The sequence below is a fragment of the Grus americana genome, chromosome 27 (assembly GCF_028858705.1).
Source record: "Grus americana isolate bGruAme1 chromosome 27, bGruAme1.mat, whole genome shotgun sequence".
In the NCBI taxonomy this organism is placed as follows: domain Eukaryota; kingdom Metazoa; phylum Chordata; class Aves; order Gruiformes; family Gruidae; genus Grus; species Grus americana.
The window spans coordinates 370,399-398,222 of record NC_072878.1 but is presented as its reverse complement, the minus strand read 5'-3'; the positions used below and the strand labels follow the sequence as shown (position 1 = coordinate 398,222).

The 27,824-nt window shown below is 57.1% G+C and overlaps 1 protein-coding gene across 1 annotated transcript; it reads left to right on the top strand.

Annotated features, from left to right (window-relative positions):
• The first annotated feature begins 8,953 nt into the window (after nucleotides 1–8,953).
• On the top strand, nucleotides 8,954–23,732 carry LOC129197054 (IgGFc-binding protein-like). Its single transcript, XM_054805038.1, has 11 exons — nucleotides 8,954–9,031; nucleotides 10,861–10,917; nucleotides 12,527–13,249; nucleotides 14,662–14,975; nucleotides 16,292–16,709; nucleotides 17,745–18,340; nucleotides 19,383–19,905; nucleotides 20,767–21,326; nucleotides 21,995–22,562; nucleotides 23,190–23,389; nucleotides 23,489–23,732. Exons 2-11 carry the CDS (start codon nucleotides 10,866–10,868, stop codon nucleotides 23,630–23,632), a joined length of 4,098 nt encoding a protein of 1,365 aa, XP_054661013.1. The 5' UTR covers nucleotides 8,954–9,031; nucleotides 10,861–10,865; the 3' UTR covers nucleotides 23,633–23,732.
• Nucleotides 23,733–27,824: the final 4,092 nt, after the last annotated feature.

Genomic DNA, 27,824 nt, shown 5'->3' with positions numbered 1-27,824 from the left:
GAAGGTTTTTTCTTGGGGGTTTGTGGGGTTTTGGGGGGGGGGGGAAGAGGAATTGTCTTCTCTTTTTCCACTACTGGTGGGGAAACACCCCAATATTTTATCCGTAGGGAAACACCTCAGTGTGGTTTCCTACGGTGAAAATATCCATGTATTTGCCACGGGGAAACAACCCAACGTGTCTTCCCCAGTCAAACAACCCACCCAATGTGTCTTCCCATGGTGTAACAACCCACCCAACATTCTCCATTGGTGAAACACCCCAATGTGTCTCCCATGGGGTAGCAACCCACCCAAGGTGTCTTCCCATGGTCAAACAACTCACCCAACATGTCTCCTCCAGTCAAACAACCCACCCAAGGTGTCTTCCCATGGTCAAACAACTCACCCAACATGTCTCCTCCAGTCAAACAACCCACCCAAGGTGTTTTCCCATGGTCAAACAACCCACCCAACATGTCTCCTACAGTCAAACAACCCACCCAAGGTGTCTTCCCATGGTCAAACAACTCACCCAATATATTTCCTCCAGTCAAACAACCCACCCAATGTGTCTTCCCATGGTGTAACAACCCACCCAATATGTTTCCTACAGTCAAACAACCCACCCAAGATGTCTTCCCATGGTCAAACAACCCACCCAATATGTCTCCTCCGGTCAAACAACCCACCCAAGATGTCTTCCCATGGTCAAACAACCCACCCGATATGTCTCCTCCAGTCAAACAACCTACCCAAGATGTCCTCCCATGGGGAAACAACCCACCCAAGGTGTCTTCCCATGGTGAAACAACCCAAGGTGTCTTCCCATGGTGAAACAACCCACCCAAAGTGTCTCCCCATGGTGAAACAACCCACCCAACATGTCTCCATTGGTGAAACACCTCAACACATCTCCCATGGTGAAACACCCCAACACGTCTTCCCATGCTGAAACAACCCAAGGTGTCTCCCATGGTCAAACAACCCACCCAACATGTCTCCCATGGTCAAACAACCCACCCAACATGCCTTCTCTGGTCGAACAACCCACCCAACGTGTCTTCCCGTGGTGTAACAACCCAACGTGTCTTCCCATGGTCAAACAACCCACCCAACATGTCTCCCATGAGGAAACAACCCACCCAAGGTGTCTTCCCATGGTGAAACAACCCACCCAAGGTGTCTTCCCATGGTGAGACAGCAACGGGCCAAGAAATTGCAATCAAATAAAGAATAACGAACAATTTGGGGGGGAAAAAAAAGAGAATTGACCGCTCAAAAAGTAAATTCTTGGGCTCGTCGAAGCCAGAAAGGTGGTGTGCATCCGCTGTCCCTCTCTCCGGGAGCTTTATTTAATATAATATTTCAATATCCCCACTTTGAAATGTTAAAAAAAAAAAAAAAAAAGAAAAGATAAGAAAAAAATCCTTTTTTCCCCAAAAAATCCATGCGAGGTCACTTTAATTCCCCACCCCCACCCCCAAATAACTTTCCTTCCATCGGCAGCTGCTCGATTTCTGGAGTATTTCACTGGAAAACAAGAAACCCACAAGAATTCCGCTGTTTGTGCAATCCCACGCGACCGGAGCGAGCCAGGGACTATCCCGTGACGATTAATAACGACGACAACAAAATTCCCCCGTGCAATTAATTAGAACGAATCGCAAAGCGATTAGAAAGCCCTCGGAGTATTTATGCTCTCTCGAATTAATTAGAAAACCCACCGAGATACTTCGAAATTATCTCGAAGCATTTCTGCCAGATCCCAAAGGGAAGACGGGGAAAAAAAAATAAAATTATTTCTGAATTATCCCAAGGGAATTCTAGCAAATCCCAGAGCAATTAAAGGAAATCTCAGAGCAATTAAAGGAAATCTCAGAGCAATTAAAGCAAAACCCCAAAGAAATTCAAGCCAAAACCCAAAGCAAATAAAGGAAAAACCCAACAGCAATTAAAGCCAAAACCGAAAGCGATTAAAGCAAAAAACAAAAGCAATTAAAGCAAAAAAACCAAAAGCAATTAAAGCAAAAAACGAAAGCAATTAAAGCAAAAAAGGGCAATTAATGCAAAAAAAAGGCAATTAAAGCAAAAAAAGGCAATTATAGCCAAAAAAAGGCAATTAAAGCCAAAAAAAGGCAATTTAAGCAAAAAAAAGGCAATTAAAGCAAAAAAAGGCAATTATAGCCAAAAAAAGGCAATTAAAGCCAAAAAAAGACAATTAAGCAAAAAAAAGGCAATTATAGCCAAAAAAGGCAATTAAAGCCCAAAAAAGGCAATTATAGCCAAAAAAAGGCAATTAAAGTAAAAAAAAGGCAATTACAGCCAAAAAAAGGCAATTAAAGCAAAAAAAAAGGCAATTAAAGCAAAAAAAACCAATTAAAGCCCAAAAAAGACAATTAAAGCCCAAAAAAGGCAATTAAAGCCCAAAAAAGGCAATTAAAGCCAAAAAATTACAATTAAAGCACAAAAAAAGGCAATTAAAGCCCCCAAAAAAGGCAATTAAAGCCCAAAAAAGCAATTAAAGCAAAAGCCATTCAATAACCCCTCCCCCATATCAAGAAATTCCAACACCCCCTCCCCCCCACCTGATTAAAAAAAAATAAATTTGATAAATCACTTCATCCTGGCCCCTCGCAACCCGCCGGGGAAACATCCAACTCCGACGATTTTCCCCAGAAGACCAAATTCACCGGAAATCGCACGAAATCCGTGAGGAATGAAAAGGGAATGAATCACTCGGGGGTTGTTCGGGGATTTGGGTTTTTAAATTTTTTTAAAAAATTTTTTTTTTTTTTGGATCCTCGAGCCCAAATGTTTTTGCAAAGGGTTGAGGTGGGAGGATTTTCTTGGGGGGAAAAAAAAAATTTTGTTTTATAAAAATATAAAGGGGTGCATGAAAAAAAAAAAAAGGGGGATCGGAGCCGGAGCGAGCGCAGGAATCGCGTTTTATCCCCCCCAAAAAATCACCTGCAATTGTATTACGGGTGCCACGGGGGGGGGGGATTTTTGCAACCCGCTGCCCGATGGGTTCCAGGTCGCCCAGGGGTGAAGTTCAAAGGAAGGCTCGTTGCAATGTGCGGCGCGGTGCGTTGCAACAGAAAGCGCGGTGCGTTGCAACCTGCAGCATGGTGCATTGCAACACCGAGCGTGGTGCATTGCAACAAAAAGTGCGGTGCAGTGCAAAGCAAAACGAAGTGCATTGCAACGCAAAGCGAGATGCATTGCAACAACAAGCATGGTGCATTGCAAACCAAAGCAAGATGCATTGCAACAAAAAGCGTGGTGCGTTGCAACAAAAAGCGTGGTGCATTGCAAACTGAAGCAAGATGCATTGCAACCCAAAGCGAGGTGCATTGCAACAAAAAGCGTGGTGCATTGCAACCCAAAGCGTGGTGCATTGCAACAAAAAAGGTGGTGCGTTGCAACAACAAGCATTGTACCTTGAAATCCAAAGCGTGGTGCATTGCAAACCGAAGCAAGATGCATTGCAACAAAAAGCATGGTGCGTTGCAACAAAAAGCGTGGTGCATTGCAAACCAAAGCAAGATGCATTGCAACAAAAAAGGTGGTGCGTTGCAACAAAAAGCGTGGTGCATTGCAAACTGAAGCAAGATGCATTGCAACAGAAAGCATGGTGCATTGCAACAAAAAGCGTGGTGCATTGCAAACCGAAGCAAGATGCATTGCAACAAAAAGCATGGTGCGTTGCAACAAAAAGCGTGGTGCATTGCAACCCAAAGCGTGGTGCATTGCAACAAAAAAGGTGGTGCGTTGCAACAAAAAGCGTGGTGCATTGCAAACCAAAGCGTGGTGCATTGCAACCCAAAGCGTGGTGCATTGCAACAAAAAGCATGGTGCATTGCAACAAAAAAGGTGGTGCGTTGCAACAAAAAGCGTGGTACATTGCAACCCAAAGCGTGGTGCATTGCAAACCGAAGCGTGGTGCATTGCAACAAAAAAGGTGGTGCATTGCAACAACAAGCATTGTACCTTGAAATCCAAAGCGTGGTGCATTGCAACCCAAAGCGAGGTGCATTGCAACAACAAGCGTGGTGCATTGCAAACCGAAGCAAGATGCATTGCAACAAAAAGCGTGGTGCATTGCAACAAAAAGCATGGTGCATTGCAAACCGAAGCAAGATGCATTGCAACCCAAAGCGTGGTGCATTGCAACCCAAAGCATGGTGCATTGCAAAGCAAAGCGAGGTGCATTGCAACCTGCAGCGTGGTGCATCGCAAACCGAAGCGAGGCGCACTGCAACCCAGAGCAATAGGCTTTGCAATCCGGAGGTACGTTGCAACGCAAAGCAATGCACGCTGAGGGCAAAATCAGTGTCACTGCAATCCAGATCGAGGCCCGTTGCAAGCCAAAGCAAGGCACATCGCAAACTGAAGCAACAGGCACTGCAAAGCAAAGCAAGGCCCGTTGCAATCCAAAGCAGCAGGCTTTGCAACCCACGGCGAGGGGCGCTGCAAACCACGACAAGGGGGATTGCAACCTGCAACGAGGGGCATTGCAACCTGTAATGAGGGGCATTGCAAACCTGCAGCGAGGGGCATTGCAACCTGTAATGAGGGGCATTGCAAACCACGACGAGGGGCATTGCAACCTGCAGCGAGGGGCATTGCAACCTGCAGCGAGGGGCATTGCAACCTGCAACGAGGGGCATTGCAACCCACAACAAGGGGCATTGCAATCCACAGCGAGGGGCATTGCAACCTGCAACGAGGGGCATTGCAATCTGCAACAAGGGGCATTGCAACCCACAACAAGGGGCATTGCAACCCACAACAAGGGGCATTGCAATCTGCAGTGAAGGGCATTGCAAACCACAACAAGGGGCATTGCAACCTGCAGCGAGGGGCATTGCAACCTGCAACAAGGGGCATTGCAACCTGCAATGAGGGGCATTGCAACCCATGGCGAGGGGCATTGCAAACCACAATGAGGGGCATTGCAACCTGCAGCGAGGGGCATTGCAACCCATGGCAAGGGGCATCGCAAACCACAGCGAGGGGCATTGCAAACCACAGCGAGGGGCATTGCAAACCACAGCGAGGGGCATTGCAACCTGCAGCGAGGGGCATTGCAACCCATGGCAAGGGGCATCGCAAACCACAGCGAGGGGCATTGCAAACCACAGCGAGGGGCATTGCAAACCACAGCGAGGGGCATTGCAAACCACAGCGAGGGGCATTGCAAACCACAGTGAGGGGCATTGCAACCTGCAGCGAGGGGCCTCGCAATCCGCAGCCACGCACCTTGCAAACCCCAGCCGGGCCTCTCACCACAACCCCCTCCCCCCCCCCCCCCCCCCACTCCTCCTCCCCCTTCCCCCCCCCCCTTTTTTCCCCGGGGCAAAGACCCTTTTGCAACCCCAAACCACTCACCCTGCAACCCCAAAACCCCACGGCGGCTGCCGAAATCGCCGCCCCCCCCCCCCCCCGGTTTTCCACGGTCCCAACCTTTGCCGCCCCGATGACGTAAAACCCGGAGTCGTGGGTGGGTGGGTGGGTGGGGGTGGGGGTGGGGGAGGAAGCAGCGGAGCCCCTGATATTGGGGTTTGGGTTTTTTTTGAGTTCTTTGTTTAGCAAAAATATCAAATGTCCGATCGCGTCCCGTCCCATCGCCCCGGGGTGGCCACGTCTCGGCCGTGCACGCACAAAAAAAACAAAACCAAAAAAATTAAAAAAAAAACAAACAAAAAAAAAAGAAAAAAAGAAAAGAAAAATCATTGCCAAAAAAAAAAAAATAAAAAAAAATAATAAAAAAAAAGGAACAAAAGCGCGAGCGGGAAGCGAAGGCCTGGGAGGGAGGTTGGGAGCAACCGTTGGCAGCGGGAGGCCCAAATTTCCCAGAAATCCGTAAGGAGCTGGCGGGACGCCCGGTTGGTTTTGCAACCGGAGTCGCCGGTCTTGGGCCAGGCCAGGGCTGCGAGCAAGAGCGAGGCGGGATGGCGCAGGAAAAGCGATGCAACGCGTTATTATGATTCGGTTTTTTAAATTTTTTAGGGTTTTTTTTTGGTTTTTTCCTTTTTTTTTGTTTTTTTTTGCAAAAATCCCGGCCGGAAGATGCAATTTTCAGGGAGAGATTGGGGGGGGAAATCAAAAGCCGCAGCGTGCAAACACCCAGGGGTTGATTTTTTTTTTCTTTCCCCCCATGCGACGTGCGGTTTGCTCTGCAAAAAGCAAAGCTTTGCAAGGAGCAAAAGATTTTCCCCTGGGGTTAATCCCCTCCCGACCTTTCGCAATCCGGGGGCCACTTAACCTGTGCAAAGCAAAGTCTTCTATTACTTATTATTTATTCTTCTTTTTTTTTTTTTTTTAATCCTTTCTTCTTTTTTTCCACCCAAAAGGAACCCGGATCTGGGCAGGTTTTGGTGGGGGTTTGTTTGAAATAATCCTGCTTGGGTGCAAATGCAACCGGTGCAATGATTTAACCGGGTGCAAATGCAAAAAATGGGGAGAAAAAAATCCTGTCTGGGTGCAAATGCAACTGGTGCAATGATTTACCATGGTGCAAATGCAAAAATGGGGAGAAATAACCCAGTCTGGGTGCAAATGCAACTGGTGCAATGATTTAACCGGGTGCAAATGCAGAAAATGGGGAGGAAAAATCCTGTCTGGGTGCAAACATGAAGAGTGCAATGATTAAACCTGGTGCAAATGCAAAACTGGGGAGAAATAACCCAGTCTGGGTGCAAATGCAACTGATGCAATGATTTAACCTGGTGCAAATGCAAAAATGGGGAGAAATAATCCTCTTTGGGTGCAAACGCAACTGGTGCAATGATTAAACCTGGTGCAAATGCAAAACTGGGGAGAAATAACCCAGTTTGGGTGCAAATGCAACTGGTGCAATGATTTAACCTGGTGCAAATGCAAAACTGGGGAGAAATAACCCAGTTTGGGTGCAAATGCAACTGGTGCAATGATTTAACCGGGTGCAAATACAAAAATGGGGAGAAAAAAATCCTGTCTGGGTGCAAATGCAACTGGTGCAATGATTTAACCTGGTGCAAATGCAAAAATGGGGAGGAAAAATCCTGCTTGGGTGCAAACATGAAGAGTGCAATGATTAAACCTGGTGGAAATGCAAAACTGGGGAGGAAAAATCCTGTCTGGGTGCAAACTCAAAGATTGCAATGATTTAACCTGGTGCAAATGCAAAAATGGGGAGAAATAACCCAGTCTGGGTGCAAATGCAACTGGTGCAATGATTAAACCTGGTGCAAATGCAAAAATGGGGAGAAATAACCCAGTCTGGGTGCAAATGCAACTGGTGCAATGATTTAACCTGGTGCAAATACAAAAATGGGGAGAAATAACCCAGTCTGGGTGCAAACATGAAGAGTGCAATGATTAAACCTGGTGGAAATGCAAAAATGGGGAGGAAAAATCCTGTCTGGGTGCAAACTCAAAGATTGCAATGATTTAACCTGGTGCAAATGCAAAAATGGGGAGAAAAAAATCCTGTCTGGGTGCAAATGCAACTGGTGCAATGATTAAACCTGGTGCAAATGCAAAAATGGGGAGAAATAACCCAGTCTGGGTGCAAATGCAACTGGTGCAATGATTAAACCTGGTGCAAATGCAAAACTGGGGAGAAATAACCCAGTTTGGGTGCAAATGCAACTGGTGCAATGATTTAACCTGGTGCAAATGCAAAACTGGGGAGAAATAACCCAGTTTGGGTGCAAATGCAACTGGTGCAATGATTTACCATGGTGCAAATGCAAAAATGGGGAGGAAAAATCCTGCTTGGGTGCAAACATGAAGAGTGCAATGATTAAACCTGGTGGAAATGCAAAACTGGGGAGGAAAAATCCTGTCTGGGTGCAAACTCAAAGATTGCAATGATTTAACCTGGTGCAAATGCAAAAATGGGGAGAAATAACCCAGTCTGGGTGCAAATGCAACTGGTGCAATGATTAAACCTGGTGCAAATGCAAAAATGGGGAGAAATAACCCAGTCTGGGTGCAAATGCAACTGGTGCAATGATTTAACCTGGTGCAAATGCAGAAAATGGGGAGGAAAAATCCTGTCTGGGTGCAAACTCAAGGATTGCAATGATTTAACCTGGTGCAAATGCAAAAAATGGGGAGAAAAAAATCCTGTCTGGGTACAAATGCAACTGGTGCAATGATTTAACCTGGTGCAAATGCAAAAATGGGGAGAAAAAAATTGTCTTTGGGTGCAAACACGAAGAGTGCAATGATTAAACCTGGTGCAAATGCAAAAATGGGGAGAAATAACCCAGTCTGGGTGCAAATGCAACTGGTGCAATGATTTAACTGGGTGCAAATGCAAAACTGGGGAGATAAAAATCCCCTTTGGGTGCAAACGCAACTGGTGCAATGATTTAACTGGGTGCAAATACAAAAATGGGGACATAAAAATCCTGTCTGGGTGCAAATGCAATTGGTGCAATGATTTAACTGGGTGCAAATGCAAAAATGGGGAGAAAAAAATTGTCTTTGGGTGCAAAAACAAAGAGTGCAATGATTAAACCTGGTGCAAATGCAAAAATGGGGAGAAATAACCCAGTCTGGGTGCAAATGCAACTGGTGCAATGATTTAACCGGGTGCAAATGCAGAAAATGGGGAGAAAAAAATCATCTTTGGGTGCAAACACGAAGAGTGCAATGATTAAACCTGGTGCAAATGCAAAACTGGGGAGAAATAACCCAGTCTGGGTGCAAACACAAATTGTCCCACATAGCTGGGTTGTGTGTGTCCCCCCCCCAGATGCCTGGGTCCCCCCAAACCCCCTGGGTCCCCCCTAGACCCCTGGGTCCCCCCAAACCCCCCTGGGTCCCCCCCAGACCCCTCGTCGCACCCATCTCTGGGTTCTCCCGGATTTCTGGGTGTCGTGTGTCCCCCCCACCCACCCCGGTATCTGCCCGCGTCGGTTCCCGGCCACGGGGGACGCTGGCGCCCGGCCAGGTTGCGATGAAATCACCTTGGGTGGCAGCACCCATGGGTGCTCCCTGCCGCGCTCAATCCGGCCGCGAGCGCCCAACGGGTCAACTGCCGGCTGGGTGCTGCGTGGTAACGCTCCTGCGGGGGTTTTGGGGGGGCACCCAGGGGTTTTGGGGGCACCCAGGGGTTTGGGGGCACCCAGGTATCTTGGGGGGGCACCCAGGTGTTTGGGGGTACCCAGGGGTTTTGGGGGGGCACCCAGGGGTTTGGGGGTACCCAGGGGTTTGGGGTACCCAGGGGTTTGGGGGGGCACCCAGGTGTTAGGGGGTACCCAGGGGTTTGGGGGCACCCAGGGGTTTTGGGGTACCCAGGGATTTGGGGGTACCCAGGGGTTTTGGGGGGGCACCCAGGTGTTTGGGGGTACCCAGGGGTTTTGGGGTACCCAGGGGTTTGGGGGGGCACCCAGGTGTTAGGGGGCACCCAGGGGTTTTGGGGCACCCAGGGGTTTTGTGGTACCCAGGGGTTTTGGGGGGGCACCCAGGGGTTTTGGGGTACCCAGGGGTTTGGGGGCACCCAGGTATCTTGGGGGGCACCCAGGTGTTTGGGGGCACCCAGGGGTTTTGGGGGCACCCAGGGGTTTTGGGGCACCCAGGTGTTTGGGGGTACCCAGGGGTTTGGGGTACCCAGGGGTTTGGGGGGGCACCCAGGTGTTTGGGGGTACCCAGGGGTTTGGGGGCACCCAGGTATCTTGGGGGGCACCCAGGTGTTTGGGGGTACCCAGGGGTTTTGGGGGGGCACCCAGGGGTTTTGGGGTACCCAGGGGTTTGGGGGGGCACCCAGGGGTTTGGGGGTACCCAGGGGTTTGGGGGCACCCAGGGGTTTTGGGGCACCCAGGTGTTTGGGGGTACCCAGGGGTTTGGGGGTACCCAGGGGTTTGGGGGGGCACCCAGGGGTTTTGGGGGGGCACCCAGGGGTTTTGGGGTACCCAGGGGTTTTGGGGGGGCACCAAGGGGTTTGGGGGTACCCAGGGGTTTGGGGGCACCCAGGGGTTTTGGGGTACCCAGGTGTTTGGGGGTACCCAGGGGTTTGGGGGCACCCAGGTATCTTGGGGGGTACCCAGGGTTTTGGGGTACCCAGGGGTTTTGGGGTACCCAGGGGTTTGGGGGCACCCAGGTATCTTGGGGGGCACCCAGGTGTTTGGGGGCACCCAGGGGTTTTGGGGTACCCAGGGGTTTTGGGGGTACCCAGGTATATGAGGGGCACCCAGGTATCTTGGGGGGTACCCAGGGATTGTGGGGGGTACCCAGGGGTTTTGGGGGGCACCCAGGGGTTTTGGGGGTACCCAGGTGTTAGGGGGTACCCAGGGGTTTGGGGGCACCCAGGGGTTTTGGGGGTACCCAAGGGTTTGGGGGTACCCAGGGGTTGTGGGGGGTACTCAGGGGTTTGGGGGTACCCAGGTGTATGAGGGGCACCCAGGTATCTTGGGGGGCCCAGGAATTTGGGGGGGGCACCCAGGGGTTTTGGGGGTACCCAGGTATATGAGGGGCACCCAGGAATTTGGGGGGGCACCCAGATGTTTGGGGGGGCACCCATGGGTTTGGGGGTACCCAGGTGTATGAGGGGCACCCGCGTATCTGGGGGGGACCCAGGTGTTTGGGCGTACCCAGGTTTTGGGGGTACCCAGGTATCTGGGGGGGGGACCCACATATTTTGGGGGAGCACCCATATAGCTGGGAGGGACCCAGGTATTTCAGGGGGCACCCAGGTGTTTGGGGGGGCACCCAGGCATCCACGCAGACCCCCCCCCCTCCATGCAGGGGGCACCCAGGCATCCGGGGGGGGGCACCCCGTCATCCGGCTCCCCCAGATTTCAGGGGGCACCCAGAAATCCGGGGACACCCCCCCCCCCAGGAATCTGGGGACACCCCCCCCCCCCCCGAACCCCCCCTTTTTTACAGCCACGATGGGGACGGTCGTGAAGTTACTGGTGGGGGTCGCACTGGTCTTACTGGGACGTAAGTGTTGGGGGGGGGGGCCTGGACTGGGGGGGGGGTCCCCCAGATATCTGGGTCCCCTTTTTTTGGGGGGGGGGGGGAGCCCCCCGTGTTCGCCCTCTCGTTTCGCTGCTGCCATCTGCTGCCGCGCTCGGCCACGGTAATGTATGCTAATGTATGCTAATGTATGCTGATGTATGCTGATGTATGCTGATGTCTCGCGCATGCTTGCACCCCCATTTTTGCACCCCCCCCTTTTTTTGCACCCTGTTCTTGCACCCCCCCCTTTTTGCCCCCCCTTTTTGCACCCCCCTTTTTTGCACCGTGCTCTTGCACCCCCTTTTTACACCCCCTTTTCTTGCACCCCCTTTTTGCACCCTGTTCTTGCACCCCCTTTTTTGCACCCCCCTTTTTGCACCCCCTTTCTCTGCACTCCCCTTCCTGCACCCTGCTCTTGCACCCCCACTTTTTGCACCCCCTTTTTGCACCCCCTTTTTGCACGCCCCTTTTCTTGCCCCCCTTTTTGCACCCTGCTCTTGCACCCCCTTTTTTTGCACCCCCTTCTTGCACCCTACTCTTGCCCCCCCTTTCGCCCCCCCCTTTTTGCACCCCCCCTTTTTTGCACCCTGCTCTTGCACCCCCTTTTTTGCCCTCCCTTTTTGCACCCCCTTTTTTTGCACCCCCTTCTTGCACCCTGCTCTTGTCCCCCCTTTTTGCACCCCCTTTTCTTGCATCCCCTTTTTGCACCCCGCTCTTGTACCCCGCTCTTGCACCCCCTTTTTTTGCACCCCCCTTCTTCCACCCTGCTCTTGTCCCCCCTTTTGCACCCCCTTTTTGCACCCCCTTTTTGCACCCTGCTCTTGCCCCCCCTTTTTGCACCCCCTTTCTCTGCACTCCCCTTCTTGCACCCTGCTCTTGCGCCCCCTTTTTGCACCCCCTTTTTGCACCCCCCTTTTTTGCCCCCCCTTTTTGCACCCTGCTCTTGCACCCCCTTTTTTTGCACCCCCTTCTTGCACCCTACTCTTGCCCCCCCTTTCGCCCCCCCTTTTTGCACCCCCCTTTTTTTGCACCCTGCTCTTGCACCCCCTTTTTTGCCCCCCCTTTTTGCACCCGCTTTTCTTGCATCCCCTTTTTTGCACCCCTTTTTTTGTACCCCCTTTTTTTGCACCCCCTTCTTGCGCCCTGCTCTTGTCCCCCCTTTTGCACCCCCTTTTTGCACCCCCCCTTTTTTTGCACCCCCTTCTTGCACCCTGCTCTTGCACCCCCTTTTCACCCCGCCTTTCTGCACCCCCTTTTTTGCACCCCCCCTTTTTTTGCACCCCCTTCTTGCACCCTGCTCTTGCACCCCCTTTTCGCCCCCCTGTTTTTGCCCCCCCTTTTTGCACCCCCTTTTTGCACCCCCTTTTTGCACCCCCATTTTGCACCCTGCTCTTGCACCCCCTTTTTTTGCACCCCCCTTCCTGCACCCTGCTCTTGCCCCCCCTTTTTGCACCCCCCCTTTTTGCACCGCGCTCTTGCACCCCCTTTTACACCCCCTTTTTTGCACCCCCTTTTTCTGCCCCCCCTTTTTTTGCACCCCCTTTTTTTTTTCCCCCCAACCGACCCCCAAATCTTCCCCCCCCCCTCGCAGCCTCCCCCGACCCCCCGACCGCACCTCACCGCGTCCACGCCGTCGCGCGGAACCGACCGCCCTCCCACCTCCCCGCCGACTCCCCGCCTTTCCGGATCACCCCCAAACTCAACGCCCTACGCGTCTCATCCTCCCACCTCGACGTCACCGCGCCCGACCGCGCTGTCAAGCGACCTCCGCCTCTCTGGGGCCGTCGATTCGTCGTGGCGCGCCTGGGCGCCGAGCGAAACCGCGTCGCCGTCGCCTACGTCCTCGCCGCGAGGGCCACCCGCCTCCGTTACGTCACCTCCGCCGGCGCCGCGTGGGCGACCGTGCGCGCCGGCGACGTCTTACCCGTGGCTTTGCCGCCGGCGCACGCCGCCGCCGTGTTCGCCGCCTCCGACGTCGCCGTCTACTACTTCCACGCCGGCGCGTCGCCTTTCATGGCGGCCGTGGCGCCCCTGGGAAAATTTTGCCGTTCTTACCTCATCCGCGTCCGTCCCGGTGCGACCGTCGTGTTGGTGACGACGGACATCGCGGCGGACGTCGCGGTAGACGGGCGACCGTTGGGCGGCGGCGGTTGGCGGCGGTTGCCCGGCGGTGAATTTTGGTGGCGGGAGGTGGCGATGGGCGACGCCGGCGGTTACCGACGGTTGCGACGAGCCGACGGCACCTTCGCGGTGTTGAGCTACGGCGTCGGATGGGGCGACGGCGACGCCGGGAGCCGGGCGGTGTGCGAGTGCGGTGAGCGGGGCGTGTCGCACGTTGACTGAGCATGTGACCGCTGGGGGGTGGTCGCACGCTCCTCGGGGTGCAGTGGTGGTGTTGCACACTCCTCAGGGTGCAATGGTGGTGTTGCACGCTTTGCAGGGTGCAATGATGGTGTCGCACGCTCCTCGGGGTGCAGTGGTGGGTGTTGCACACTCCTCGGGGTGCAGTGGTGGTGTCGCATGCTCCTCGGGGTGCAGTGGTGGTGTCACACACTCCTTGGGGTGCAACAATGATGTTGAACGCTCCTTGGGGTGCAATGGTGGTGTCGCACGCTCCTCGGGGTGCAATGGTGGTGTTGCACACTTCACAGGGTGCAATGATGGTGTCACACGCTCCTCGGGGTGCAGTGGTGGTGTTGCACGCTCCTCAGGGTGCAGTGGTGGTGTTGCACACTCCTCGGGGTGCAATGCTGGTGTTACATGCTCCTTGGTGTGCAAATGCAGTTTTCTACACTGCTCATGGTGCAATGATGGCGTTGCACGCTCCTCGGGGTGCAACGATGATGTTGAACGCTCCTTGGGGTGCAGTGGTGGTGTTGCACACTCCCTGGGACTAATGGTGGTGTGGCACGCTCCTGAGGGTGCAACGGTGGTGGCGCACGCTGCTTAGGGGGCGATGGTGGCGTTGCACGCTCCTCAGGGTGCAGTGGTGGGTATTGCACGCTCCTGAGGGTGCAACGGTGGTGTTGCACACACCTTTGGGGCACCATCTCAGTATCGCACACTCCTTCAGCGTGCAAAGCAAGCCTTGCACTGCTCCTTGGGGGTGCAACCTCCTCATCGCACGCACCTCAGGGTGCAGCGGTGCTGTCGCATGCTCCTCGGGGTGCAGTGGTGGGTGTTGCACGCTCCTCGGAGTGCAACGATGATGTTGAACGCTCCTTGGGGTGCAATAGTGGTGTCGCACGCTCCCTGGGGACTAATGGTGGTGTGGCACACTCCTGAGGGTGCAACGGTGGTGGCGCACGCTGCTTAGGGGGCGATGGTGGTGTCACACGCTCCTCGGGGTGCAACAGTGGTGTCGCATGCTCCTCGGGGTGCAGTGGTGGGTGTTGCACACTCCTCGGGGTACAACGGTAGCGTCGCACGCTCCTCGGGGTGCAACGCTGGGTGTCGCACGCCCCTTCGGGGTGCAATCTCAGTCTCGCACGCTCCTCGGGGTGCAGTGGTGGGTGTTGCACACTCCTCGGGGTACAACGGTAGCGTCGCACGCTCCTTGGGGTGCAACGCTGGGTGTCGCACGCCCCTTCGGGGTGCAATCTCAGTCTCGCACGCTCCTCGGGGTGCAGCGGGGATTTGGGGGGGCGGGGGGTGTGCTACGGTCCCTCCCGGTTACACCCATTTTTCACACCCCCTATGCCCCCCTTTTCCTTCCGCCCCCCCCAGACAACCCCGACCCGTGCCGCGGATTCTTCTGCCGCCCCGGCGAGCGTCGTCGCGTCTCCTCGTGCCGCCCCCGCTGCGATGCCGTGGCCGACGCCACGTGCCGGCTGCGAGCCGGCGTTCGCACTTTTCGCGGCGTCGCCTTCGCCTTACCCGGCCCGCGTCGTTACGTCGTCACCCGGATCTGTAATCCCGACCCTTCCCTCCCCGATTTCAGCGTGGAGGCCACGGTGCTCGCCGCCGGCGTCGCCTCCCTCTTCGTCCGCGTCTACGACGTCACCGTGGCCGCCGTGCGGGGCGAGGAGGGGTTGGTCCAGGTGAGGGGGGTTCGGGGGGGGGGGGTGGGGGTGGGGGGGCGAAGGGGGTGGGGTGGGGGGTTGGGGGGAGGGGCCTGAAGGGCGCTTTTGCACGCTGACGCACATTCTTGCACGCTACTGCAGGCTGTCGCAAGCCTCTGCGCGCTCTCCTTGCACATGGCTGCGCGCTCGTGCACTCCGCTGCACGCTCATGCACGTGGCTGCGTGCTTGTGCCACGTGGCTGCGTGCTCTTCCACTTGGCTGCATGCTCGTGCACGTGGCTGCTTGCTCTTGCACTTGGCTGCGTGCTCTTCCACTTGGCTGCGTGCTTGTGCACGTGGCTGTTTGCTCGTGCACGTGGCTGCGCGCTTGCGCACGTGGCTGCGCGCTTGTGCATGTGGCTGCGCACTCGTGCACTTCGCTGCATGCTCGTGCACGTGGCTGCTTGCTCTTGCACGTGGCTGCTTGCTCGTGCCACGTGGCTGCGTGCTCTTGCACTTGGCTGCACGCTCGTGCCACGTGGCTGCACGCTCGTGCCACGTGGCTGCTTGCTCTTGCACATCGCTGCGTGCTCGTGCATGTGGCTGCGCGCTCGTGCCACGTGGCTGCACACTCATGCATGTGGCTGTGCGCTCGTGCCACGTGGCTGCACACTCATGCATGTGGCTGCATGTGGCTTTACGCTCTTGCACGTATTTGCATGCTCGTGCACGTGTGGGCGTGCTCTCGTGTGCAATTTATTGCTTTTGTGCCTGACGGCGCACTCGTGCATGCTTGTACTTGCTCTTGCGCCCGTGTGCGTGCTCCTGCGCGCTGAAGCACACTCTTGCACGCAATCGTGTGCTTTTGCACATGGCGGGACCCTCTTGCATGCTAACAACAGCTCTTGCACGCCCGTGCACGCTTTTGCACGTGGCCACATGCTCTTGCACGTGCGCGCATGCTCTTGCACGTGCGCGCATGCTCTTGCACTCACTCCGTCGCTGCCGCGCATGACCGCGCGCCCTTGCACGCTAATGCACCCTCTCGCACGGCGCTCCCGTGCACGTTCTTGCACGCCAGCGCAGACTCGTGCACGCAACCGCGCCATCTTCAACGCTACCGCAGGCTCTCGCGTGCAATTTCTCGCCGTCGCACGCGACTTCGCCCCCACGCGCGCTCATGCGGGCTCTTGCACGCTCATCCGGGCTCCTCCCCGTGCGTGCAACCCACTTGCACGCAGCCCATCGCCAAACGGCGCGCTCGGGCCCGCCGACGCTCGCCAGGGGCGTGCGAAACGCGGTCGGGAGCTGGCGGCGGCGTGCTCTTGTGTACCCTCGCACGCGCTTGTTTGCAGGTGAACAACCGGAGCTTCTCGCTGCCGGTGGCGTTGCACGGGGCTCGTGTCCTAGCGGCGCGGCGCGGCGCCGCGCTGCTGCTCGAGACCGACTTCTCCTTACGCGTGTCCTACGACTGGCGAGGTGCCGTCAACGTCACCGTCCCCGGCGCCTTCGCCGATGACCTCTGCGGCGTCTGCGGCGACGCCGGCGGCGATTTTGCCTCTTCCGACGGCACCGAAAGCGACCGCGAGCTTTTGGGCAGGGGGAAACTTTTTGGGGTGTGCCGGGGGGTGTTGGATCCTTGGGGGTACCTGGAGGCTTGCACGGGGGAACCGTGCAACAACGAAAGCGTTTGCCGGGCCTTGGAGAAGTACGCGGCGGCGTGCAAGGAGAGGGGCGTGCAACTGCCCGACTGGCGGAAGGAGGAGGGGTGCGGTGAGTGGGGGGAGCCGGGAGGGGAGGGGGGGGTGCGGTTTGCAAAGGTCTGGGATTCGGGGCGCGCGCTGGGATAGGGGGGACGGGGGCGGGGGGGGGGGTTGCAATGCAGGCGTTGCATGGGGATCGGGGTTTGCACTGGGATTTGGGGGTTGCAATGCAGGCGTTGCACGGGGATCGGGGTTTGCACCGGGATTTGGGGGTTGCAATGCACGTGTTGTACAGGGATTGGGGTTTGCACTGGGATTTGGGGTTTGCACCGGGATTTGGAGTTTGCACCGGGATTTGGAGTTTGCAATGTAGACATTGCACGGGGATCGGGATTTGCACCGGGATTTGGGGTTTGCAACGCACGTGTCGCACCAGGATCAGGGTTTGCACTGGAATTGGGGGTGGGCACCGGGATTTGGGGGTTGCAATGCACATGTTGCACGGGGATCAGGGTTTGCACTGGGATTTGGGGGTTGCAATGCACATGTTGCACAGGGATCAGGGTTTGCACTGGGATTTGGGGGTTGCACAGGGATTGGGGTTTGCACCAGGATTTGGGGTTTGCAATGCACGTGTTGCACCAGGATCAGGGTTTGCACGGGGATTTGGGGGTTGCAGAGGGATTTGGGGGTTGCAACGCACGTGTTGCACCAGGATCAGGGTTTGCACTGGGATTTGGGGTTTGCAATGTAGACGTTGCACGGGGATCGGGATTTGCACCGGGATTTGGGGTTTGCAACGCACGTGTTGCACCAAGATCAGGGTTTGCACTGGAATTGGGGTTTGCACCAGGATTTGGGGGTTTGCAGTGGGATTTGGGGGTTTGCGGTGCAGACACTGGGCTGAGATCTGGGGTTTGCAGCACACAGGCTGCGCTGGGATGCAGGGTTTGCGACGCGCGGGGTTCGCAATGCGAGAGTCGCACTGGGATTTGGGGGTTGCACCGCAGACGTTGCACTGGGATCGGAATTTGCAACGCCCAGGTTGCTACTGGGCTGAGGATTTGCAATGGACCTTAAATCACGTCTCTCCTCCCGCCCGCAGCCCCGCGCTGCCCGGAAAACAGCCGCTACAACCCCTGCGGCTGCCCCCGGACTTGCACCCACCTCGACGGCCCCGAAAATTGCTCGACGCCCTGCCAGGAGACCTGCGAGTGCGTCCAGGGCTTCGCGCTCCTCAACGGCAGCTGCGCGGCAGCGGCGGTGGCTTGCGGTTGCCACCACGCCGGCCACCGTTACGCCCCCGGGGAACAATTCTGGGAGGGCGACGGTTGCACCCGCAGTTGCGTCTGCGACCCTGAGGTGCAGCGGGTTCGGTGCAAGAAGGACGGATGCCGTAGGGGCCAGCGGTGCGCGGTGGAGAAGGGGGTCACCGGGTGTTACCCCGAGAGCTACCGGACGTGCAGCTCCGGGAGGGACAAGAATTATGTCACCTACGATGGGCAGCGCTATAATTTTGCAGGCAGCTGCCTGTACGAGTTCACCAGGGTGTGCGAGGCGAGCAAGGGGCTGGTGGGCTTCCAGGTGTTGGTGCAGAACAAGGGGCAGGGGCTGTATGGCAGCACCTTCACCCGCTCGGTCCAGGTCATCGTCTATGGGTACAACGTTACCTTCAGCCACAACTTCCGGGGGAAGGTCATGGTGAGGATGACCCCATCATGGGGCCCCGATGGGGTTTTGGGGGGTGACGGGAGGGTGGTGGGGTCCTGATGGGTGTGGGGAGATGGATGGGGGCGCTCGGGGTTGGGAAGGAGGGTGGAGTTGAGTTTGGGGTTGGAGGGGTTGGGGTGGAGTTTTGGGTTAGGGTTGGATTTAGGGTTGGAGTTTGGGTTGAGGTCGATGTTGGGGTTTGGGTTGGGGTGAAGGTTTGGGTTAGGGTTGGAGTTGGGGTGGAGTTTTGGGTTAGGGTTGGACCTGGAGTTGAGGTTTGGGTTGAGGCTGGGGTCAGTGTTGAGGTTGGGCTTGATGTTTGGGATGGGATGAAGGTTTGGGTTAGGGTTGGACTTGAGGTTGGAGTTGAGGTTGAGGTTGGGCTTGATGTTGGTGTTGGGGATGGGGTCACAATTTGGGCTAGGCTTGGACTTAGGGTTGGAGTTGGGGCTGAGGTTGATGTTGGGGTTGAGTTTTCGGTTAGGGTTGGACCTGGAGTTGGGGTTTGGGTTGAGGGTGGGGTCAATGTTGAGGTTGGGCTTGATGTTTGGGATGGGGTGAAGATTTGGGTTAGGGTTGGACCTGCGGTCGGAGTTTGGGTTGAGGTCGGGACTGAGATTAGGGTTTGGGTCTAGGCTAGGTTTAAGGGATTGACCTTGAGGTTACAGTGGGAGACAGTGTTGGAGGTTGAGGTTGGGGTTGGTTTGGGGGTTGATGTTGTGGCTGATGTCGAGTTTGGGCTTGAGGTTGGGGTTTGGACTGAGGTTGGGTTTGGGGTTTGAGGTAGGGTTGGGCTCGGGGATGAGGTTGGCATTGGACTTGAGGTTAAAATTGGGGTTTGGTTTAGGGTTGGGGTGGAGTTGAGGCTGGGTTTGGGGTTGAGCTTTGGGGCTGAGGTTGGAGTTGACCTTCAGGTTTGGGTCAAACACTGAAGCTCTGCCAGCACCGCTGCCACCCCTCCCCGAGCTCAACCCCACTTGGGGTGCTTCCCCCCACACCGAGAGCCCCATAACTCACCCCTGTCCCCTCACAGGTTGATGGTCTGTTGGTCAACCTACCCCACATCCTACCTGAGGGCAAGATCTTCATTGTCCGCCGGGGTTGGGGCACCTCCTTGCGCACCGACTTCAACTTGACCGTCTCCTTTGACGGGCGGAGCCACTTGGCTGTCACTGTCCCCAGCGCCTACGCTGGGGCTCTCTGCGGCCTCTGTGGCAATTTCGATGGTGATCCCCACAACGACGTCCCCGAGGTGGTGACAACGGTGGTGCCGGGTTGCAGCGGGCCAACACCGCACCGATGCTCCAACCGGGCCATCATCAACCACAAGCAGCGGGCCAGCGAGGAGGACTGTGGGCTCATCCTGTGGTCTAAGGGGCCATTCCGGTCTTGTCACTCCCGGGTTGACCCCGAGAGCTATTTCCAGGCTTGCATCACCGATTACTGCATCTTCCGAGGACACAAGGCCATCATCTGCCAAGCGGTGATGGGCTACGCCGCTGCCTGCCAGGAGGCTGGGGTTGTCCTCGAGCCCTGGCGCTCCAAAACCTTCTGTGGTAGGTGGCCTCAGGGGCTTACCAAGACAGTGGGAGTGGGAAAATCCCTGGACTTGGATCTCCGTCCAATGTAGTTGGGGTAGGAAAACCTTTGGATAGTGGTTTCCATCTGAGGTGGGGTCAAGAGGGAGATGGGAGCATCTGCAGAGGAGATAAATCCCAGATTGGGATCTCCGTCCAACCTAGTTGGAGTAGGAAAATCCTGGGATAGGCATCTCCATCCAAGTTGGGGTCACAAGGGAGGTGAGATCATTCTTGGAGGAGGAAGAATCTTGGATAGGGATGTCTGTCCAACCTGGGGTCAGGAGGGAGATGGGAGGATCCTCAGGGGTGGAAAATCCTGGAGAAGGACCTCTGTCCGACCTAGTTGGAGTAGGAAAATCCTGGGATAAGCATCTCCATCCAAGCTGATCATTCTTGGAGGAGGAAAACTCTTGGATAGGGATGTCTATCCAACCTGGGGTCAAGAGGGAGATGGGAGGATCCTCAGGGGTGGAAAATCCTGGAGAAGGACCTCCGTCCGACCTAGTTGGAGTAGAAAAATCCTGGGATAGGCATCTCCATCCAAGTTGGGGTCACAAGGGAGATGGGAGCATCCTCAGAGCAGGACAATCCCGAATGGGGATCTCCAGCTGAGGTAATCATTGGGGTCAAGAAGGAGATGGGAAGACCCCTGGTGGAGGAAAATCCACAACGGCCACCTCCATCCTCAAAAAAAAACCCAACCCAACCCCAATAATACGCAGAGTTGAGCTGGTTTGGGGACACCACCTTAGTCCCACACCCCGTGTCCTTGCCGGTTCCCAAATCCCCCTTTTCTCACCCCAAACCGTTCTTTCCTTCTCGTGCCCCACCCTCCAGCGCCCTTCTGCCCTCCGCACTCGCACTACGAGCTCCACGGCACCGCTTGCCCCGCCACGTGCGGCCACCCCAACTGCTCGGAGACCTGCAACCTACCGAGGACCGAGGGGTGTTTCTGCGATGAGGGCTTCGTCCTCAGCGGCGAGCGTTGCGTCCCACCACCCGACTGCGGTTGTCACCACCAGGGACGTTACTACCAACGAGGAGAGGAGTTCTACCCCGAGGACGGGTGCGCCGAGCGCTGCCGTTGTACGGCGAACGGGACAGTGACGTGTTGGGCAGCCCCGTGTTCCTCAGGAGAAGAGTGTCGGGTGGAGAGAGGCGTACGGGGTTGTCACGGCGGACAGCGTGGTCGTTGCGTCCTCTTGAGTTCCCGGCGCTTGGTCACCTTCGACGGGTTGAATTTCACCCTCGGTGGCTCTTGCCGCTACGTCCTGGCCAAGGTTTGCCAAGGGGATGGACACGAGTTGGAGGTGACGCTGGAAAATGGTGGAGGTGTCGCCGTGGCGGTCGGGAGCTCCCGGATCACCATGCAGAGCGGGAGCTCGTGGAGAGTTGATGTGAGTGTTTCTCTTCTTGGTGGGCAACCATCGGGTCAACCCCATAGCCCCATCCCGATGGGTCGCCCTTGGATGGATCCCACTAACCCCGTGCACCATGATGTTGCTTGTCCTCTTTATCAGCCCTAAAAATCTCTTTGAGATCCTTTTATCCTCTTCATCTCTTCTAAAAAGCTCTCCAGGATCCTCCTTCTTCTCTTATCTCCTCTAAAAAGCTCTCTGAGATCTTTCTTCTTTTATCTTCCCAAAAAACTTGTCCAAGATCCTTCTTTTCTTCTTCATCTCTTCTAAAAAGTTTTCCAGGATCCTTGTTCTTCTCTCATCTCCCCTAAAAGCTCTCCAAGATCCTTTTTCTCCTCTTCCTCTCCCAAAAATGTCTCTCCTGGCCCTCATCCTCCTTTCTCTCCACCACCTTCTGCCACGATTTCTCCATTCCCTCTGCCTCCAACCCAATCTCTCTGCCGGAGAATGAACCCATCACCCAACCAAAACTGGGTTTATCCATCAGAAAAAAATGCCGGATAAGGTGGTAGGGTGGGATCTGTGGGCTCCAGAGGGACATACGTTGGGTGGTGCACCTCATCCATCACCGTGGGTGCACCCAAGGGTGATGGGGCAAGGTGGGAGGACATCTCACCTCCTCCATCTCCTTCCTCCCTTGCCCGCAGGTGGACGGGGAGACTCGCACCTTACCACTATCGCTGGACGATGGGAAGACCTGGGTGACTCAAGAAGGAAACAACATTGTCCTTCAAATGGCCTTGGGCCACCGGCTTGTCTACGCCGCCACCGCCATCCTCTTGGTCACCGTCCCCAGCACCTACGCGGGGCGGATGTCCGGCCTCTGCGGTGACTTTGACGGCAACAGTGACAACGATTTCATGGGACCCAACGGCACCCGGGTCAAAGGGACCCAGGAGCTGGTGGTGGCCTGGAAGGTGCCAGATGAATCCATAACCTGCTCAGACATCTGTGAAATGTGTGTTGTCCACCCACCGGATGCCACCAGGCCTTACCATGCAGAGAACTCATGTGGGATGATGGTGGTGACATCAGGACCTTTCAGCAGCTGCCACGTGCAGGTTGGCCCTGAGGACTTCTTCGAGCACTGCCTCCAGGAGATGGTCCTCACCGCCGGGGCCATGGACACCCTGTGCCGGAGTCTGCAAGCCTACACCGCGGCCTGCCAGGAGGCTGGAGCTACGGTGAAGGTCTGGAGGACAAAGAGCTTCTGTCGTGAGTATCTTCACCGGGTGGCAAAGGTGGGGGAGATGGGATTGCGACCATGGGATGGAGATGGGATTGCCAACATGGGATGGAGATGGGATTGCCAACATGGAAAGGGGATGAGAGTGCAACCGTGGGATGGGATTGCAACCAAGGAATGGGACTGCAAATATGGGATGGGATTGCAACCATGGGATGGGATTGCAACCACGGGATGGAGATGGGATTGCAACCATGGGATAGGATCGCAAAGATGGGATGGAGATGGGATTGCCAACATGGGATGGAGATGGGATTGCCAACATGGAAAGGGGATGAGAGTGCAACCATGGGATGGGATTGCAACCAAGGAATGGGACTGCAAATATGGGATGGGATTACAAAGATGGGATGGAGATGGGATTGCAACCATGGGATGGGATTGCAACCATGGGATGGAGGTGGGATTGCAACCATGGGATGGGATTGCAAAAATGGGATGGAGATCAGATTGCAAAAATGGGACGGAGAAGGGATTGCCAACACGGAACGGGGCTGGAACTGCAACCATGGGCTGAAGCCACCACCCTTCCTGGGTTACGATCCCAACCTAAGGCTGGGACCACCACCCAAGTGTCCCCTTTTGCCCCCGCCCAGCCCTCCCCTGCGGTGAGCACAGCTTCTACACCCTGTGCGCCCGTTCCTGCGAGGGCAGCTGCGCCCGTATCGCCCAACCCTTGCCCTGCCACGGTCCTTGCTTCGAGGGTTGCCGCTGCACCCAGGGTTTCTTCACCGATGGTGACGGTTGCATCTTCTCGAGCACCTGCGGTTGCTTCCAGGATGGACGATACACCCAGGTGAGGAGGGGTGCGGAAATAAGGGGGTGTCGTGGGAAATTTTTTTGGGGGGGACAGACGGTGGTTTAAGGGGTTGGGGTTTTTTTTTTGGTTTTGGAGGTTCTTGAGAACTTCTTGGTGGACAACTGCAGCCGGAATTGCACCTGCTACCTGTACGGCGCCCTAATCTGCGACGATGGTCACTGCTCGCCGGGGGGGGAATGTGGGGTGCAGGGTGGTCGGAGGATCTGCTTGCCCCCCTGAGAGTGGGGGGACCCCCCCCACCCACCACCCCTCCCCGAGAATGGGGGATGTCATGGGGAGATGCCGATCTTTGGGGGGGCGGGGGATATCATGGGGGGACCCCAACTGGAGCATCCCAGGGGATATCGGGGTGTCAGGGGGGGTACGGGGTGGGGAATCTGGGGGGTTCTGGGGTATTTTGGGGGGACCCCAACTGGAGCATCCCGGGGGATATCGGGGTGTCGGGGAGGGGATACAGGGTGGGGAATCTGGGGGGAATTGGGGTGTCGGGGGGGTACGGGGTGGGGAATCTGGGGGGAATTGGGGTGTCGGGGGGGTACGGGGTGGGGAATCTGGGGAAAATTGGGGTTCAGAGGGGTACGGGGTGGGGAATCTGGGGGGAATTGGGGTGTCGGGGGGGTACGGGGTGGGGAATCTGGGGGGTTCTGGGGTATTTTGGGGGGGACCCCAACTGGAGCATCCCGGGGGATATCGGGGTGTTGGGGGGGGGGGGGAGTACGGGATGGAGAATCCCAGAGGAATTGGGGAATCCAGGGGGGTTCTGGGGTATTTTGGGGGGACCCCAACCCAAGAGGGGCAATTCCTTTCACGGCAGACCCAAAATCCCCGTTTTTTCCCCCAATTCTCAGCAGCTCCCCGGCTCCTTTCCGCATACAGGCACAGGAAAAAATAATTAAAAAAAAATTTAAAAAATGAAATAAAATAAAAAATAGGGAAAAAAACCCAAAAAGGGTTTCTACCCCGGTGCTTTTCTCTGACCCCCCCCAAAAAAATCCTGGGGTGCCCCCAAAACACCCTGAAGTCCCCCCAAAACCACTCCAGGGACCCCCAGCCCCCGCCGGGGACCCTCCAAGTCTCCCCCTAAACCCCCCAGGGACCCCCCCAAACTGCTCCAGACACCCCCGAAACCACCCCAGGGACTCTCCAACACCCAACCCCCCCATGGGACCCCTTAAATCCCCCCTGGCACCCCCAAATCGTCAGGGGATCCCCAAATCCCCACTGGGAACCTCAAAACCACTCCAGGGAACGCCAAAACCACCCCAGGGACCCCTTAACCCCCCCAGGGACCCCCAAAACCTCCTGGGGGACTCTCCAACACCCCCCTGGGACCCCCTCAGCCCCCAAATCCCTCCAGGGTTCCCCCAAATCCCCCCTGGAAACCCCCAAAACCATCCCAGGGAACCCCAAAATCACCCCAGGGAACCCCAAAATCACCCCAGGGACCCCTTAACCCCCCCAGGGACCCCCAAAACCTCCCGGGGGACTCTCCAACACCCCCCTGGGACCCCCTCAGCCCCCAAATCCCTCCAGGGTGCCCCCAAATCCCCCCAGAAACCCCAAAAACCATCCCAGGGAACCCCAAAATCACCCCAGGGAACCCCAAAACCTCCCGGGGGACTCTCCAACACCCCCCTGGGACCCCCTCAGCCCCTAAATCCCTCCAGGGTTCCCCCAAATGCCCCCTGGAAACCCCCAAAACCACCCCAGGGAACCCCAAAACCACCCCAGGGAACCCCAAAATCACCCCAGGGACCCCTCAACCCCCCCCCAGGGACCCCCATCCGGGTGTTGGAAAGGGGGGGACCCAGGTGTCTGGGCATGGAGCATTTCGGGGTCCCAGGGATTGGGGGGGAGGGGGGCGTGTCCCAGGTATCTGGGGGGGTCCCAGGGATCCAGGGGGGACCCCAGGTATCGGGGGGGGGCGGTCCCAGGTGTTCAGGGGGGGTCTCAGCTATCTGGGGGGACCCCATGGATCCAGGGGGGGGAACCCAGGAATGGGGGGGGTCCCAGGGGTCTGGGGGGGCCCCAGAGATCCAGGGGGGACCCCAGGGATCCGGGGGGGGTGTGTCCCGGGAATGGGGGGGGTCCCAGGGGTCTGGGGGGGCCCCAGAGATCCAGGGGGGACCCCAGGGATCCGGGGGGGTTCCCGGGAATGGGGGGGGGTCCCAGGGGTCTGGGGGGGGGCCCAGAGATCCGGGGGGGGTCCCAGGGATCCGGGGGGGGGGGTGTCCCCAGGAATTCGGGAAAGGGGGGGTCCCAGTGATCTGGGGGGGGTCCCAGAGATCCAGGGAGGGACCCCAGAGATCCTGGGGGGGGGGGGAGGGGGGTGTCCCATGCATCCGGGGGGGGGGGTGGGGGTCACCCCAGCATCCGGGGTCCCTCGTTAACGTCTCTGCGGGCCGTGGTGCCCCGGTGCCGCCCGCTCATTTACTCAGCAATTAACGGCGGGGGGGGGAGGGGCTGACCCATAATTAGTCCCTTTTTGGGGGGGGTGGGGGGGGGGGTCCCCTGGATGCCTGGGTCCTTTTGGGGGATGGCTGGGACCACCCCCCCACCCCCCACCCCCAGGGAAGGGAGGGGGGTGATGGGGTGGGGGGGACCCGGGGTGTCGCGGTGGGACCCCCAGGGCAGGTTGATTGGGGGGGGGGGCACTTGGGTCCCTTTTTTGGGGGGGGGGGAGGTGCTTGGGTGCCAGGGTCCCTTGGGGGGGGGGGAAGGGGAGGGAGAGGGGGTCTCCGGGTGTCTGGGTCCCTTTGGGGGGGGCTGGGGGGGTCCCCGATGTCTCAGTCCCTTTGGGGGGGGCTGGGGGGGGTCCTCGGATGTCTGGGTCCCTTTTGGGGGGCTGGGGGGGTTTCCCTGGTGCCTGGGTCCCGCCGGGGGGGAGCTGGGGGGGGGGTCCTCGGATGTCTGGGTCTCGTTTGGGGGGCTGGGGGGGGTCCCCGATGTCTGAGTCCCTTTGGGGGGGCTGGGGGGTGTCCCCGATGTCTGGGTCCCTTTGGGGGGGCTGGAGGGGTGTCCCCGATGTCTGAGTCCTTTTGGGGGGGCTGGGGGGGGTCCCTGATGTCTCGGTCCCTTTGGGGGGGCTGGGGGGGGGGAGTCCTCGGATGTCTGGGTCCCTCTGGGGGGGCTGAGGGGGGGTCCCCTCGGTGCCTTGGTCCCTTTGGGGGGGCTGGGGGGGGTCCCCGGTGCCTGGGTCCCTGTTGGGGGGGTGGGGGGGTTGGGGGTGTCCTCGGGGACATTTGGGGTGTCACCCCAAAACGCCTGGTTGTCCCCCCTCCCCACTTACCCGGACACCAGGACCCTGGGTGCTCCATGGGGCTCTGCCCAACCCCACCCCACCCCCAATCCATTGTTCTGGAGAACAAAAGGCTCCTGCCCTGTCCCAGCCCCAATTATCCGGCGCAGGAGAGCAGAGGGACCCAGGTGTCCCCAAACAGGGCCCTGCCCCAAGGGTTGGGTCCTGGGGGGGGAAGGGAGGGCGGGGGGGGGGGAGGGAGGGATGGAGGGGTGGAGGAATGGGTGGATGAAGGGTTGGATGGAGGAAGGGTTGGAGGGATGAAAAGATGCAGGGAGAGATGGATGGATGGATGGATGGATGGAGGAAGGGATGGAAGAATGGATGGATGGAGGGATGGAGGGATGGATGAAGGGATGGAGGAATGGGTGGATGAAGGGTTGGATGGAGGAAGGGGTGGAGGAATGGGTGGATGAAGGGTTGGGTGGAGGAATGGGTGGATGAAGGGTTGGATGGAGGGATGGAGGGATGGAGGAATGGGTGGATGAAGGGTTGGATGGAGGGATGGATAGATGGAGAGCTGGATGGATGAAGGGTTGGAGGGATGAACAGATGCAGGGAGAGATGGATGGATGGGGGATGGATGAAGGGGTGGAGGAATGGGAGGATGGAGGGTTGGATGGATGAAGGGTTGGAGGGATGAAAGGATGGAGGGAGAGATGGAGGGAGGGAGGGAGGGAGGAATGGATGGATGAAGGGATGGATGGAGGGATGGATGAAGGGGTGGAGGAATGGACAGATGAAGGGGTGGATGGATGAAGGGGTGGAGGAATGGGTGGATGAAGGGTTGGATGGACAAAAGAATGGAGGAATGGGTGGATGAAGGACTGGTTGGATGAAGGGTTGGATGGAGGAATGGGTGGATGAAGGGTTGGATGGATGAAGGGATGGATGGATGGATGATTGGATGGATAGATCTTGAGAGGAATGAATTGTTGGAGGGAGGGATGAAAGGCTGGTTGGATGGATGGAGGGGCAGATGGGTGGTTGGATGGAGGAGTAGATGGAATGGATGGATGGATGGATGGATGGATGGATGAATGGGTGGAGGGAGGGAATGATCATTGGATGGAAGGATGGGTGGAGGAACAGAGGGATCATCAGAGGAATGAA